This window comes from Equus quagga, chromosome 13, assembly GCF_021613505.1.
Source record: "Equus quagga isolate Etosha38 chromosome 13, UCLA_HA_Equagga_1.0, whole genome shotgun sequence".
Lineage (NCBI taxonomy): Eukaryota > Metazoa > Chordata > Mammalia > Perissodactyla > Equidae > Equus > Equus quagga.
The window spans coordinates 93,841,509-93,856,648 of NC_060279.1; the positions used below are offsets into that span (position 1 = coordinate 93,841,509).

General features: G+C 47.5%; 1 protein-coding gene across 1 annotated transcript in view; it reads left to right on the top strand.

The window, feature by feature from the left end:
* Positions 1-863: 863 nt before the first annotated feature.
* Positions 864-15,140, top strand: part of ETHE1 (ETHE1 persulfide dioxygenase) — a 14,710-nt gene continuing 433 nt past the window's right edge. The window contains exons 1-6 of the mRNA XM_046683962.1: positions 864-992; positions 1,407-1,551; positions 1,665-1,813; positions 12,141-12,270; positions 14,462-14,551; positions 14,950-15,066. Coding sequence (XP_046539918.1) covers positions 912-992; positions 1,407-1,551; positions 1,665-1,813; positions 12,141-12,270; positions 14,462-14,551; positions 14,950-15,066 — 712 coding nt within the window. The 5' untranslated portion in view covers positions 864-911. The remainder of the gene's footprint in view (positions 993-1,406; positions 1,552-1,664; positions 1,814-12,140; positions 12,271-14,461; positions 14,552-14,949; positions 15,067-15,140) is intronic.

Here is a 15,140-nt window from a genome sequence, read left to right on the forward strand (position 1 = left end):
GTCAAGGAAGACTGGCCCTGAGCTAACATCCCTGCCCATCTTCCTCTACTTTATACGTGGGATGCCTACCACAGCATGGCGTGCCAAGCGGTGCCATGTCCGCACCCGGGATCCTAATTGGGGAACCCCGGGCCACCGAAGCGGAACATGCGCACTTAACCACTGCGCCACCGGGCTGGCCCCCAAAATTGGTTTTAAAAAATGATTTCTTGGGGCTGGCCCCGTGGCCGAGTGGTTAAGTTCGCGCGCTCCGCTGCAGGCGGCCCAGTGTTTCGTTGGTTCGAATCGTGGGCGCGGACATGGCACGGCTCATCAAACCACGCTGAGGCAGCGTCCCACATGCCACAACTAGAAGGACCCACAACTAAGAATATACACTATGTACCGGGGGGCTTTGGGGAGAAAAAGGAAAAAAATTAAAAAAATCTTAAAAAAAAAAGATTTCTTCCTGGGAAGAAAAAGATTTCTGATAAAACACTTAGCCATCTTTGGGTAAACTTTAATGAGATCAAATGTTGTTCTGGGAGCCCGGTACCCCCCCAACAGTCCCTCAAGACTAGTGACATTGAACCAAACGTTGTTTTCTCTTTAACAAGGAGAATCCGACCACTTGCTTTTCCTATAAAAGGGCACCAGGGTGTATTGGGGCCCCTTGTGGGGTTTCTACTTGTCTGCCTGTCTGTGCTTCTCCCAGCGTCTCTCCCTCACCCTTTGAGGGTCTCCCTGTTCCTCGATGACTTGTCGGTGTCTGAAGTCTTCCCACCGCCCCAGCCCCGCTCAGCCGGCCCCGCCGTCGGCTCTGGGCGCTTGCGGCCCCTTTAAGGCGGGCCCCGCCCCTCCCCGGTCGGCCCGCTGCACCGGCCGCGGCGGGCGCTGGGCTTCCGCTCAGTCGGGACCCGGACGCGGGCGCGATGGCCGGGCGGCTGCTGACGGTCGCCGGGCGGCAGCTCAGCCAGCACAGCGGCTCTGGAGCCCCGCTCCTCCTCCGGCAGGTGCGCGGTGGCTGGACCGGGGAGCGGGATTGCTGGGCCCCGGGCGGCGACGGGGGCGGAACTCCTGGGTCCTTATTTCGGGAGGCATCCCGGGGCCTCGACGCCTGGGTCTTTGCAGAAAGGAGCTTGGAGATGGACTCTTGGGTCCTTGGAAGGGAGAGATCTGGGAGCTGCTAGGCTTGGGGCCGGGCTCCTGGGTCCTTTACAGAAGAGGGTGCTGGCGACTCTGATTTGGGGGTGTTTGAAAGTTGAGACTCATTGATTCAGACGGAGTAAGGGGCTGGGGCCTCAGACTCCTGACTCCGGGGGAAAAGAAGGGGTTGGGGTTTCTGCTTCTGGATCTCAGAGAATCGAATGGAGGCCTGGACTCCTGGGTCCCCAGTGACACTCACTCGTCCCCCACCCCCTTCCCAGATGTTTGAGCCCAAGAGCTGCACCTACACGTACCTCCTGGGGGACAGAGAGTCCCGAGAGGCCATTCTGATCGACCCGGTTCTGGAGACAGCTGCTCGGGACGCCAAGCTGGTCAAGGAACTGGGGCTGCGGCTGCTGTATGCTGGTCTGTCTGGGGGCGAACTCCTGGGCCTGAGGGAGGTGGGGCAGGGGGGTGGGGGCTGGGCATCCTGCGTCCTCTCTGTGCCCTCCTGGACTTGGCCCTCCTCTCTCTCCCAGTGAATACCCACTGCCACGCGGACCACATTACGGGCTCGGGGGTGCTCCGGTCCCTACTCCCCGGCTGCCAGTCTGTCATCTCCCGCCTTAGTGGGGCCCAGGCTGACTTGCACATTGAGGATGGAGACTCCATCCACTTCGGGCGCTTTGTGAGTTGGATGCTGGGTCCCTGAGAGGGTGGTGGCCTGGACTTCTTGGACTTTAAGGGAAGAGGGGGCTGGGGGCCTGGGCTCCTGAGTCCTGGGGTAAGAGGGGCCTCAGAGCTGTGTTCCTGATTCCTGAGTTTCTATCTCTGGGAGGAGGGTTCTATAAACCCAGGTGGGGCACTGGGGCTCAGGGTAGGTGTGTCTGGCCGAGCCCCTTAAGTCAACAGCATTTATGGAGTTTCCTACTGCTTTGGGGCAGCTCCTTTGGCCTGGCATCTCGGGCAAAGTTGACTGGGGGCTGGAATTCCCGGGCCAGGGCTGAGGGGGAGACCCAGCCGTGTCTTCTGAGAGCCAGTGTGCGGGATGGAGCATCCTGTTGCCTGAGGCCAGGACTAGGGTGAGGCCAGCCAGCACCTATGGTGCACCATTTAAGGAGGCGCTCACTCTCAGGGTCCTGCAAGGGCGAGGCCAGCATCTTTGAGGGGGCGCCACCTTAAATGTTGTGCCCTAGGCTCCTGTTACCTCACCCTAGTCCCAACCCTGCTATTGCTTCACACGGTCTGGTCTGAATGTTCCTACTTCCTCTCCTTTCTTTGCCAAAGGCAAATCAGTAGGTTTCTGGCCAGAATTTCAACCCAGGGCAATATGGAGTGGTGGGGAGGCAGTGGTGGGGAGGGTGCCAGGAGGAGGTGCCCTCAGAGGGACAGGAAACAGCTGGCAGGGTTTTATTCTGATCAGAGTTGCTAAAGATGCAGAGAGTTTGGCTCACTTTGGGGACAGAATGTCAGGTGACCGGTGAGGACTCGGCCTCCAGCTTAGAGTTTTGCTAAATGGGAACAGTTTCTGTGAGTCAGAGCGTTTAGCGGAAACGACGGCTGTGTGTGGGATCGGAGGGTTTAGCTACAATAGTTCCAGCCTCTTTATTTTAAGCCTTTTTCTGGAAACAGGTAAAAAAAGGCATTGTACATTCATGTACACCGTACATAATCGTCACTGCTGACAAGCATTTCTTGGGTTGAGAAGCTTTAGAAGAACTAGAAATACTTGGAGTTTTGTGTCAGGATGAGCCCTTAGTTAAAGTGAATGAGTGATGTTTTCAGTGAATGCATGTTGAAGGGTTTAGCTGTGGCATATTTAGCTTCCCTGTTTGTTTTTTTAAACAGCTTTATTGGTACCATTCACAAACCATCCAATTCACTTGTTTAAAGTGTACAATTCAGTGACTTAGCATATCTACAGAGTTGTGCATCCATCACCACAATTAATTTCAGAATATTTTCATCAGTCCAAAAAGAAATCCCTTACCCCTTAGTCGTCACCCCAGCCCTCCCACTCCCCTGTCACCCTACAGCCTTAGGCAACCACTAATCTACTTTCTGTATCTGTAGATTTTCCTATTCTGGACATGTCATAGAAATGGAATCATACAGTGTGTGGTCTTTTGTGACTGGCTTCTGTCACCGACCATAAGGTTTTCAAGGTTCATCTCTGTGGTAGCATGGATTAATGTTTCATTTCTTTTTATTGCTGAAGAATATTCCATTATATGGATGTACTACATTTTATTTATTCATTCATCAGTTGATAGACATTTGAGTTGTTTCCACTTTTTGGCTATTAGCAATAATGCTGCTGTGAATGTCATGTCTAAGTTTCTCTGTGGGTGTATGTTTTCATTTCTCTTGGGTGTATATCTAGGATGGAATGGCTGGATCATATGATAACTCTCTGTTTAACATTTTGAGGAACTGCCAAACCGATCTCCAGAGTGGCTGCACCATTTTACGTTCCCCCAGCAGTGTACGAGGGTTCCACTTCTTCCACCTTCTTGCCAATGCTTGTTACTGTCTGTCTCTATGATTACTCAGTGTTTTGTTTAGTTTTCTTTTGAGTTCTCTATACACCTTTGGAGATGGGCACGTTTTTTTTCTTTCTCTCATTTTCATCTTCCCACTTTTAAAAACTGAATTGTAACATGCATATTGTATGGTACAAAGTGCACATATTGTACAGAAGCAGCTCGGTAGATTTTTACATGTGTCCACTTGAGTCTCTACCGCCCAGATCCGGATCCAGAACATGCCCATCACCCCAGAAGCCTTCCTTGTTCCTCTTCCCGGTCATTGATGCCCCTGCTACGGGACCATTCTTCTGACTCATTTGATCATAGGTTGGTTCTGCCTGTTCTGGAACTTGTAAACAAGAAGCATACAATGTGTACTCTTTGTGTCTGGCTTCTTTTGCTCTATATAACATTGTATATATTTACAGTTCTTTCCTTCCATTGCTACTTCCCAGGGGTTGGCAAACTTTTTTTGCAAAGGACCAGATAGTAAATATTTTCTGTTTTGCAGGCCATATGGGCTCTGCGTAGTTACTCAATTCTCCAGTCGGTGTGAAAGCAGCTGTATACAATGCACAAATGAATAAGCATGGCTGGGCTCCGATAAAACTTCATTTATGGCCACTGAAGTTTTAATTTCAATAATTTTCACGTATCTTGAAATAGCATTCTTATTTTGATTTTTTGAAAAACTGTGAAAAAGTGTAAAAACCATTCTTAGCTCTCAGGCCTTACAAAAGCAGGCGGCAGGCCAAATCGGGGGCACTGGCCATAGTTTACCAAGCTGGGATGGAGAGCATGTCATTGTGTGAATTTGTGACAATGTATCCATTCTCTTTTTGAAAACCGATTCCAGTTTTTGGCAATTATGAATGATGCTGCTATGAAGATTCGTGTACGAATCTCTTGGTGGACATTACCCTCGTTTCCAAGACGTGGACTTGCTGAATCATTGAGTTGACATAGGTTTAACTTCGGTAGAAACTGCCGAACGAGTTTTTGAACTAGTTGTACGTTGTACGTTCACAGTGGGCCAAATTTGGACGGTTTCCTTGTAGAAGGAATTTTCTGTTTTAATAAGCACTGTTTGAGACTTGAACATTTTAGCTCCTGGGATGGGCGGCAGAAAGCCTTCTCTTAAATATGTTGGTCGAGAGAGGTGCTGTTCAAGATATTGATCGCTCCTCTCCCCCACACACTTTAGCGATTCAGATTTAACTGTTCAGGGCAGACACAGGGAATCCGTAGCTTTTAAAAGCTCACAGGTGATCCTCAGGTGGCCATGTGAGGTATTCAGTGCTTCCTCCTATGTGGAATTGAATATTTGAACTGTGGAATGTCTTTTCTCCCCCAACATGTTGTGAAAATTTTCAAGCATACAGAAAAGTTGAAAGAAAACTCTGCAGCATACACCTCTATCCATCCATCACTCCATCTTATTTTTTGATGCTTCAGGTTATAGATATCGGTACACTGTCCCCTAAACAGAGCAAATAATTTTAATTTTGTTTTTTTTTTTCACAAAAGAAAGGAAGAAAGTGTAGCTGGTGGAGGTTCAGAATATTTAGCTACAATGGAAAGCTACGTTATAGGTTTTCGACTTTAAAAGGTATAGAAACTGTGGATGGTTATATCAGGATTAAGGACTTTTGAATAAGGAAGCGAAACAAACTTGGGGACCAAAGGGAAAAGGAGCTGAGAGCTTACCTGCCAGCAGGGGGCAGTATGGGCCGTGGGAACCGCAAGGCGAGTGAGCTGCGCGCATGCGCTGATCGCCTGTGTGTTGCATTTAGCTGATGGATTAGTTTCCGGACTCTAATTTCGCTGCCGCAGGAAACGGAGTAACAGCTGTGCAGCTGTCTCTGGTATTTGATGCGTCGTGGAAGGGGAGAATGAATAGGTTGAAAAGATCACTCAACAAGTTTCAGGAACGGTTCAGGCTGCCTGAAGTCAGGATGTTAGGTTCCCCGCCCCCTTTTATTTTTAATATTTTCAAATCTATAATAAATCGAATTAATAGTGCCATTAACATCCTCATGCCCTTCACCTGATGTGCACGAGCTGCTGACATTTTTACATTTGCCTTATTTCTTTCTCACTTTTTTTCCTCCCTCAGCCCTCAAAAGCTAAATTGAGGATATTTCACTTCTAAAGACTTCTGAGAATAAAGATGTTCTCCTGTATCAGCGGTTCTCAAACTCAAACTTTTTGGTCTTAAAAAAATTTTGGAGGGCCCCAAGAAGCTTTTGTTTATGTGGGTGCTATCTATCAATATTTACTGTATTAGTTATATGTCAGTTGTATCTCAGTAAGAAAAAAACAAAAAACAAAAAAAAACTGGGCCGGCCCATGGCTGAGTGGTGAAGTTCCGGGGCTCAGCTTTCATGGCCTGGGTTCACTGGTTCGGATCCTGGGCACGGATCTGGCATCGCTTGTCAGGCCATGCTGAGGCGGGGTCCCACCTAGAAGAACTAGAATATACAGCTATGTACTGGGGGACTTCCGGGAGAAGAAGGAAAAAAAAAAAGCTTGGCAACAGATGTTAGCTCAGGTGCCAATCTTTAAAAAAAAAACCCAAACTGTAACTATTCAGATATGCCAAAAAATACTTACTGTATTAGAACTTAAAACTAAGACTTTTTAAAAACACAAGAACACACTAGTACACATTCCATCACCTGTCAGAGGAATGATGTCATCACAAGTCATGGAGCTTCTGGAAAACTCCACTGCACTGTCATGGGAGAATGAGCAAGAGAAAGGGCAAAAGGCCTCTTCATACTATTATGAAAGTAGTTTTGATCTTGCAGACTCCCAGGGTTCCCTCAACTACACTTTGAGCCCCATTCCTTTACAAAATCTTTGTCACACCTAACAAAGTACACAATAATTCTTAAATCCAGCCCATGTTCAAATTTCTCCAGTTGCCCAGGAATCATTTTCATGGCTGCTTTTGGGAACTGGGATGCAGTTGAGGTTCACACATGGCCTTTGCTGTTCTGTCTGTTTAGTCTCTTGAAATAGAGCAGCTTTGTACCCTTTCTGCCCCATGACATTGACTTTTGAAGCCACCAGCCTGTTGTCTTGTAGAACGTCTGCATTCTGGATGTGTCTGTTTCCTCCTGTTGTCATTTAACTTGATCTAAAACTTCTCTTTGCTCTCAACTGAAGTAGATTGTAGATATTTTTGTGTTGGTTAATGAGAATAATAATTTAACAATAGTTAACAAACATAGAGTGATTGCTTCTCACCAGGCAGTGTGCTAAGCTCTGTCATTGCATTTTCTCAGCATTTATCTCACAGGATTTTCAGAAACAAATATCGCTGCCAGGCAGCAGGGAGTGGTGGAGTCTGTGGTAAATGTTAGGGTGGGTGCCCCATTTATGGCGGACACCCACTGTGCAATTCAAGTTGATTATTCATGTTTAGGAATGTAGTCTGTCTACTGCCAGGCCTCCTCCTCCTCCTCCTCCTTTTTTTAAAATAGAAGCTGCAAATACATGTAATTTGAGAAATCTTCCACTTTTTAAGGGTAGTCAACAAATTCAGATTTATAATAACTACGGAGCAGTCCAAACAAAACCCATCTATGGCTGATCTGACCCTTCGGCCTCCGCTATGTCCTCAGTGACAGGTAGATCTCATTCAACCTTCATAACCGCATAGTGAGATCAGAATTATTTTTCTCCTTTCACAGAGAAGGAAGTGCAGAAGAGGGAAAGTGACCTGCCCAAAAATTATACTGAGAAAGTGGCTGAACCAGGATTTGAACCCAGGAGGCCTTGTAGTTCCACTAGATCAGTGTTTTTTGAATTTTAAAACATTCCTATTATTTTTCTTACATAGCAATTATTGTGCCCTGGGCTTTATTTTATTTTATTTTTTTTGCTGAGGAAGATTCACCTTGAGCTAACATCTGTGCCAGTCTTCCTCTATTTTGTATGTGGGTCACCACCGCAGCATGGCTGATGAGTGGTGTAGGTCCACGCTCAGGATCTGAACCAGTGAACCTGGGCGACCCAAGTGGAGCATGTGAACTCAACTACTAGGCCACTGGGCTGGCCCCAGGGGCATTTTTTTTTTTTTATTGAGTTATTGATAGGTTACAATCTTGTGAAATTTCAATTGTACATTAATGTTTGTCAGTCATGTTGTAGGTGCACCACTTCACCCTTTGTGCCCACCCCCCACCCCACTTTTCCCCTGGTATCCACTAAACTGTTCTTGGTCCATAGTTTTAAATTCCTCATGTGAGTGGAGTCATACACAGATTATCTTTCTCTCGCTGGCTTATTTCACTTAACATAATTCCCTCAAGGTCCATCCATGTTGTTGCAAATGGAATGATTTTGTTCTGTTTTGCAGCTGAGTAGTATTCCATTGTATATATGTACCACATCTTCTTCATCCACTCATCTGTTGATGGGCACTTAGGTTGCTTCCACGTCTTGGCTATTGTAAACAGTGCTGCAATAAACATTGGGGTGCATAGGACTTTTGGGATTGCTGACTTCAGGCTCTTTGGATAGATACCCAGTAGTGGGATGGCTGGATCGTATGGTAGTTCTATTTTTAGTTTTTTGAGGAATCTCCATACTGCTTTCCATAGTGGCTGCACCAGTTTGCATTCCCACCAGCGGTGTTTGATGGTTCCTTTTTCTCCTCAACCTCTCCAACATTTGTTGCTATTAGTTTTAGATATTTTTGTCATTCTAACGGGCGTAAGGTGATATCTTATTGTAGTTTTGATTTTCATTTCCTCAGGGGCATTTTTTAAAGTGCTGTTACATACATGAAATAGTTTAATCTTTATAATAGTCCTGTGAGGTGGGCACGATTATTATCCTCATTGTACAAATCAGCAGAGAAGCCCAGAGAGGTGAAGTAACTTGTCTAAGGTCACATAGCGAGTAATAGCAGAGCCAAATTTAAATCCCTGTCATCTGGCTCCAGAGACTGTTCTGCACCACTAGTCCATGCGCCCTCGCCAAGAGGTCAGTCTTTTACATCTGGATTCAGGACTGAAACCTCAGCTTCATGAAATACCATTCACCATTACTGTGTCTCAGGAGCTCTGAGATATCTCACTGCATTCCTTTCCTTTCCGTTCTGTTCCATTCCACGCCACTCCACTCTTGCGCATAGCCCACTTTTTTTGCTCATCCTTATGGCTGTGAGATTCATCTATATTGTCATGTATGGTTTATAGTTTGTTCATTCTCCTTCTCATTCCGTGCCTCAGTTTCCTCATGTGTTGAATGGGGACAGGAATGGCACGTACCTCATAAGGATGTGTGTGGGCTGAGTGAAGTCAGTCATGTCAAGCACTTGGAAGAGCGCCTGGCACAGGAGAAGGGATCAGTCAGGTTCAGGGCTCTTCGAGAAGGAGTAGACCTGATTGATGGCAGAAGCGGGAATGGCATCCCTGGCACAGGGAACTGCATGGGCAAAGAGGTGTGGAAAAGCCTGGTGCTTTCTGGAAACAACCCCGGGGTTCATAGTAACTGGGCGTGTTGGGGAAAGGAGGATGTTATAGGACATCAGGCTGGAAAGGTGGGCAGGCACCAGAGCTGGAGTGTTTCAAAAATCAGGCCGAGGAGCGAGAACTCTGCCCTGGGGACAATGGGAGCAAAGGAAGAGTTTTGAACAGAGCAGGGCAGGTCTGGATCTGGGCAGTAGGACATCCCCTCGGGGTCATGGGTGGATGGATTGGAGGCTGGCAGGCCAGGAAGGAGGCCGGTGGTTGGTCCAAGCACGAGAGGATGAGGCCCGAGATGGGCAGGGTTGTGGGGTTGGAGAGAGGGGGGATGGATTCTAGATATTCCAGAGAAGGGAAAAGTCAGATAAACAGGGAGGCTGATGGTCAGCAAAGCCACTTGTGACACCGGCTCCGTCACCAAGGGCCTAGGAAATCTCGATCCATGTGGCAAGCAGGATTTTGTTCAACTGATATGAAAATTTTGTGCAGTTTATAGACATACACACATATATGTCATATATGTATACTTAGCTGTATCCTACATCTAGGTACCACATATGTACTCTGTCTGACTGCACCTGTTGTTGACAGCTGGTGTCCTGCTGGTTGGCTGCTACCCACGCTATAACTGCAGTTAAATATTTTCAGCATTAGTCCTGAATATCCGTCCATATTTTCAGTTAAAAAGACATTGGTGCTTTTTGTTTAAAAAAAAATCATGGGGCTGGCCTGGTGGATTAGCGGTTAAGTTTGGGTGCTCTGCTTCAGTGGCCTGGGGTTCGCGGGTCCAGATCCTGGGCACAGATCTGTACACTGCTTACCAAGCTATGCTGTGGCAGGCGTCCCACATATAAAATAGAGGAAGATGGGCACAGATGTTAGCTCAGGGCTAATCTTCCTCAAAAAAAGAGAGAAAAAATCAGAGAGTATACAAAAAAAAAGTGAAAGATCACCCCTCCTACCACCAAAAGGTAATGCTAATTTTTGAGGGGTGTGATTTTTCCCACATGATTCTGCAAGATTTCTGATTTTGCTTTGCACTTGTTTTGCATTGCACAGATATGCTATTGTATATGAATTAGGAGGGTGTTTGGCTGGAAGTAAGTGGAAAACCTCATACACTAGCTTAAATAAATAGGAGTTTAATTTCCCCCTATAACAAGAAATTTGGAAGATGGCAGTTACTCTTTTTGATTCGGCAGCACTCTCATTTGTGGGATTTTCTTGGCTTTTCCTTCATGGTTGCAAAGTGGCTGCTACAGCTGCAGCCATCACACCTTGTGCTCAGAACCAAATAAAGTGGAAAGAGGAGGTGCCAGTCCTTTTTATCAGGAAAAGTTTTCCCAGAAATCCTCAGGAGACTGACTGACATCTCATTGGCCAGAGAACTGTGTCAGAGACCACCCAAGGTGCCAGGGAGGCTGGGGAAATGCTTGGCTGAGCACTCTGATGCCCCAAACCAAACTGGAGACCTGTGGGCGGGGAAGGGCAGAATGGATATGGGGTGTGGGAACAGGGTCTGCACATGGTGTCCTTCAGTAATCAGCAGATGACTGACCTGGACAAGGATGCTGATTAGTGGGAGGGGCCTCTATGAAGAAGGGAGGAGTCATGTGTGAGTGGGAACTAATCTTGTAGGTGGTTGTTAGATCATTAGGTTAATGTCTTCTGATAGTTGCTTCCCGGAACTGGGTGTGGGGATTTAGATAACAAGGACCCTGGGTGGGCAGCTTTGCGCAGTGTGTCCGGGATCCGTAATGGCAGAGTCTCAGAAGTGGCTTTGAGGAGCCAGACAGTGTGCACATTTGAGATGTTGATAGACACTGCTAAGCTGCTCTAAAATGGCAATGCTGAGCTGCACCCACATCCCAGGAAATGTAGGGGCTTGCTTCAAACATCCTAAGCAGTTCTGACAGTTGCCAATCTGGTGGGTAAAAAATAAGGGTTTTTAAATTTAAATCTCTCTCTTCTTTCTTTTTCAGGGAGCTTAAACATCTTTTCACATGTTTTTTGACTGTGTATTTGCTCTTCCATGAATTGCTTATTTTTTCCTTTTGCCCATTTTTCTTTTGAGGATTCTTATTGATGCTTAGGAGCTGTTTATATATTACGGCTAGTCACAGTTTATAATACTTTTTTTTTTTTTTGCTGAGGAAGATTAGCCCTGAGCTTACATCTGTGCCAATCTTCCTCTATTTTATATGTGGGTCGCCGCCACAGCATGGCTGACGAGTGATGTAGGTCTGCGCCCAGGATGTGAACCTGCAAACATGGGCTGCTGAAACAGAGCACACCAAACCTAACCACTAGGCCACGGGGGTTGGCCCTTTTGGTTCCCTTTCAATTTTGTTCATGATGTTGTTGCCATTCAGAAACTTCAAATTTATTTAAAGTCAAACCACTGATCTTTTACTTAATAGTGTGTGACTTTTGGGATCGCATTTGAACATTCTTCTCTAACCAGAGATCACATATTCATTTGTATTTTTGTTGTCATCACAGTTTTACGATTTTATTTTCTTGCTTTAAGTTTTTAATTCATTGGGAGTTTACTCTGGTGGGAGGTTTCATTCTGGGAATCTAACTTAATTTTTTTAATCAAAAAAAGATAATCTAAGGAAAAAAATAAAATCTTAAAAAAAAAAATATGAAGGGGCTGGCCCCCTGGCCAAGTGGTTAAGTTCCAGCGCTCCGCTGCAGGCGGCCCAGTGTTTCGTTGGTTCGAATCCTGGGCGCGGACATGCCACTGCTCATCAAACCACGCTGAGGCAGCGTCCCACACGCCACAACTAGAAGGACCCACAACCAAGAATATACAACTATGTACCCGGGTGCTTTGGGGAGAAAAAGGAAAAAAATAAAATCTTAAAAAACAAAAATAGGAACGTTTAAAAAAAAAAAAGATAATCTAGATGTGACCCTGGGGTGGGCTCTTCTGGGAACAATTGCACCATGAGGGCAGAGCCATTGTTTTGTTGGTGACTGTCTGTCTCTCTCTCTCTGCCAGGCCTTGGAGACCCGGGCCAGCCCCGGCCATACCCCAGGCTGTGTCACCTTCGTCCTGAATGACCACAGCATGGCCTTCACTGGAGATGCCCTGCTCATCCGGGGGTGTGGGCGGACGGACTTCCAGCAAGGTCACAGGCCCCTTTCCCCAGCCTGAGATCTTAGTATACTTATGTGCGTGCCAGGGTCTTAGGTAGCAGTTGCAAGAATTAATGAATGCGTGTTAGACTTTTAGGCGGTCAGGAGTAGATTGAAGAAGTTTACCTGCTGGAGTTGGAGGAGAGTTCATTCAGGGGTGAGCTGATGAGGGACAGGTAGATTGAGGGGTTAGGGGACAGTTAGGTTCAGGGGTGTGTTAATTATCTATTACTGTGAAACAAATTACCCCAGAACTTAGTGACTTAAAACAATGATTAGGGGCTGGCTGGTGGTGCAGTGGTTAAGTGTGCACATTCTGCGTCGGCGGCCCGGGGTTCACCAGTTCAGAGCCCGGATGCAGACATGGTGCTGCTTAGCCACGCTGTGGTAGGTATCCCACATATAAAGTAGAGGAAGATGGACACGGATGTTAGCTCAGGGCCAGTCTTCCTCAGCAAAAAGAGGAGGATTGGCGGCAGATGTTAGCTCAGGGCTAATCTTCCTCAAAAAAAAAAGAAAAAAAAAACTATGATTAGCATTTATTATATCACACCGTTTCTGAGAGTCAGGATTCTGGGAGCAGCTTAGCCGGCTGGTTCTTGCTCAGGGTCTCTCATGAGATTGCTCAGGCTCTCTCAAGCTGCTGTCCTGGGCTGCAGTCATCTGAAAGCTTGACTGGGGCTGCAGGGTCTGCTTCCAAGGCGGCCCCCCCGCGTGGCTGGCAAGCTGGTGCTGGTTGCTGTCAGGAGCTTCAGTTCCTCGTCCCGTGGACCTCTCCATGGGGCTGCTCGAGTGTCTTCACAACGTGGCAGCTGGATCCTCCTAGAAGGAATGATCAGAGAGAGAGAGAGAGACCTACTGACAGAGCGCTAACATTTTTTGAAATGACCTAGTCTCAGAAGTTAAACTCCGTCATTTCTGTAATATCCTGTTTATTAGATGCAAGTCACTTAGTCCAGGCCACTAAGTCTGAGTGAGGGGAATTAAGAGTCACATTTTGAAGAGAACAGTGTCACAGAGTTCGTGGACCTATTTAATTTAATTTAATTAATTAATTTATTTAAGATTTTATTTTTCCTTTACTCTCCCCAAAGCCCCCCAGTACATAGTTGTATATTCTTCGTTGTGGGTCCTTCTAGTGGTGGCATGTGGGACGCTGCCTCAGCGTGGTCTGATGAGCAGTGCCGTGTCCGCACCCAGGATTCGAACCAACGAAACACTGGGCCGCCTGCAGCGGAGCGCGCGAACTTAACCACTCGGCCACGGGGCCAGCCCCTCGTGGACCTATTTTAAAAGCCCGTAAGGGGGTTAGCTGCTGGAGGTGTGGCAGAGGGAGGATGTGGAGGATTCGGGAGTTTAGCTGCTAGGAAGTTGCTAGATTCAGCGGTTTAATTGCATGTGGGGAGTGTTACATTCGGGGTTTAGCTGCTGGGGGCGGTTAGATTCCAGAGTTTCGCTGTGGGAAGGAAGTTTGGTTTCAGAATCTCAGGGCGTAGCTGCCCTTTGAGTGTGTGTGTGTGAATGTAGGGTTGGCACTAGATGGGAAGGACGTAGTTGCCTTGCGGGAGGAGAGTGAGGGCTGGATGAGAGAGGAAGGATAGAACCACAATGAGCCGGCCGTGGGTAACCAGATCCCCAGGCTGCCTCTGGCTTCCTCTTCCGTGTCTCATTCTCTCTCCATCTTGGTCTCTGTCTTTTTCTCTCTGCGGCTCCTAACCTCCCCTTTATCCATTCCATGAAATGGAAGGATTTAGGCTGAAGTGAAAGGTTGAAGAACATTCCAGAGAGGTTTGCCCCTGCTCCAGCTCAGGACTCAGAGCTTCTGGTCGGCACCACGGCTCCATTCTCCTCCTTGGCCTTGTGTCTTCAGTTTCTCACCTTCTAGTCCTGCTTCCCTGCCCAGAGTGAGGGCACAGCTCCTTGGTGCTTCAGGGTCTCTTTCCAACCTTATTTACAGCCATGCTGAATTTCTCACTGTTCCCAGTTCTTTGTATTTGCTGTTCCACCTGCCCAGAATGCCCTTCCCTCTCCTTCTCTACCTAGACAGTGGGGTACTGGCAGGAAATGAGGGAGAGGCTTTAGCCAACAGTGAGTGTATCCTCCCACCCTTTTCCTGAGGGAAGGGGTTAGGGGGCTTCTCTCCTCCCCTTGATCCACACTGACCTCTGAGCTTTCCGTCCCCAGGCTGTGCTAAGACCTTGTACCACTCGGTTCACGAAAAGATCTTCACACTTCCAGGAGACTGTCTGATCTACCCTGCTCATGATTACCACGGTGACGACTTCCTGGAGGAGGAGTGGGGCTTAACTGTTTTAGAAGGAGCACCCAACTGCTATAATCCTCATGGGGTGTGGAGACTACCATTCCCAGAGTGCTCTGGCCAAACAGATCACGTGCTTTTAGGTGTACTGAGTGTGGCTGTAGAAACTACGACTCGTAGAATTGCAGAGGGCATGAGTTTTCCTGGGACTTCACTAAAGAGCGTAGGGAACTGTGGGAAACTACATTTCCCATAGGGCCTGTTGAGGAGGGAAAGAGGTCTCAGGAACATATTGGGAAGAGCCTGTGAGTCCCAGTCAGGAGAGGCATCCTGAGGCTTCCTGGGAAATGTAGTTCTGGGAGGCCTGAGACACTGGACCAGTCAACATTGCTCCCCCTCCCTTGGCCACTAGGGCTCACAGTGTCCACTGTGGAGGAGGAGCGGACTCTGAACCCTAGGCTTACCCTCAGCTGTGAAGAGTTTGTCAAGGTCATGGACAACCTGAACTTGCCCAAGCCTCAGCAAATAGGTGAGCAGTTGGGGACCTGGACTCCTGGGTCTGAGGGAGGAGGGGCTGGGGCCTGGACTCCTGGGTCTGAGGGA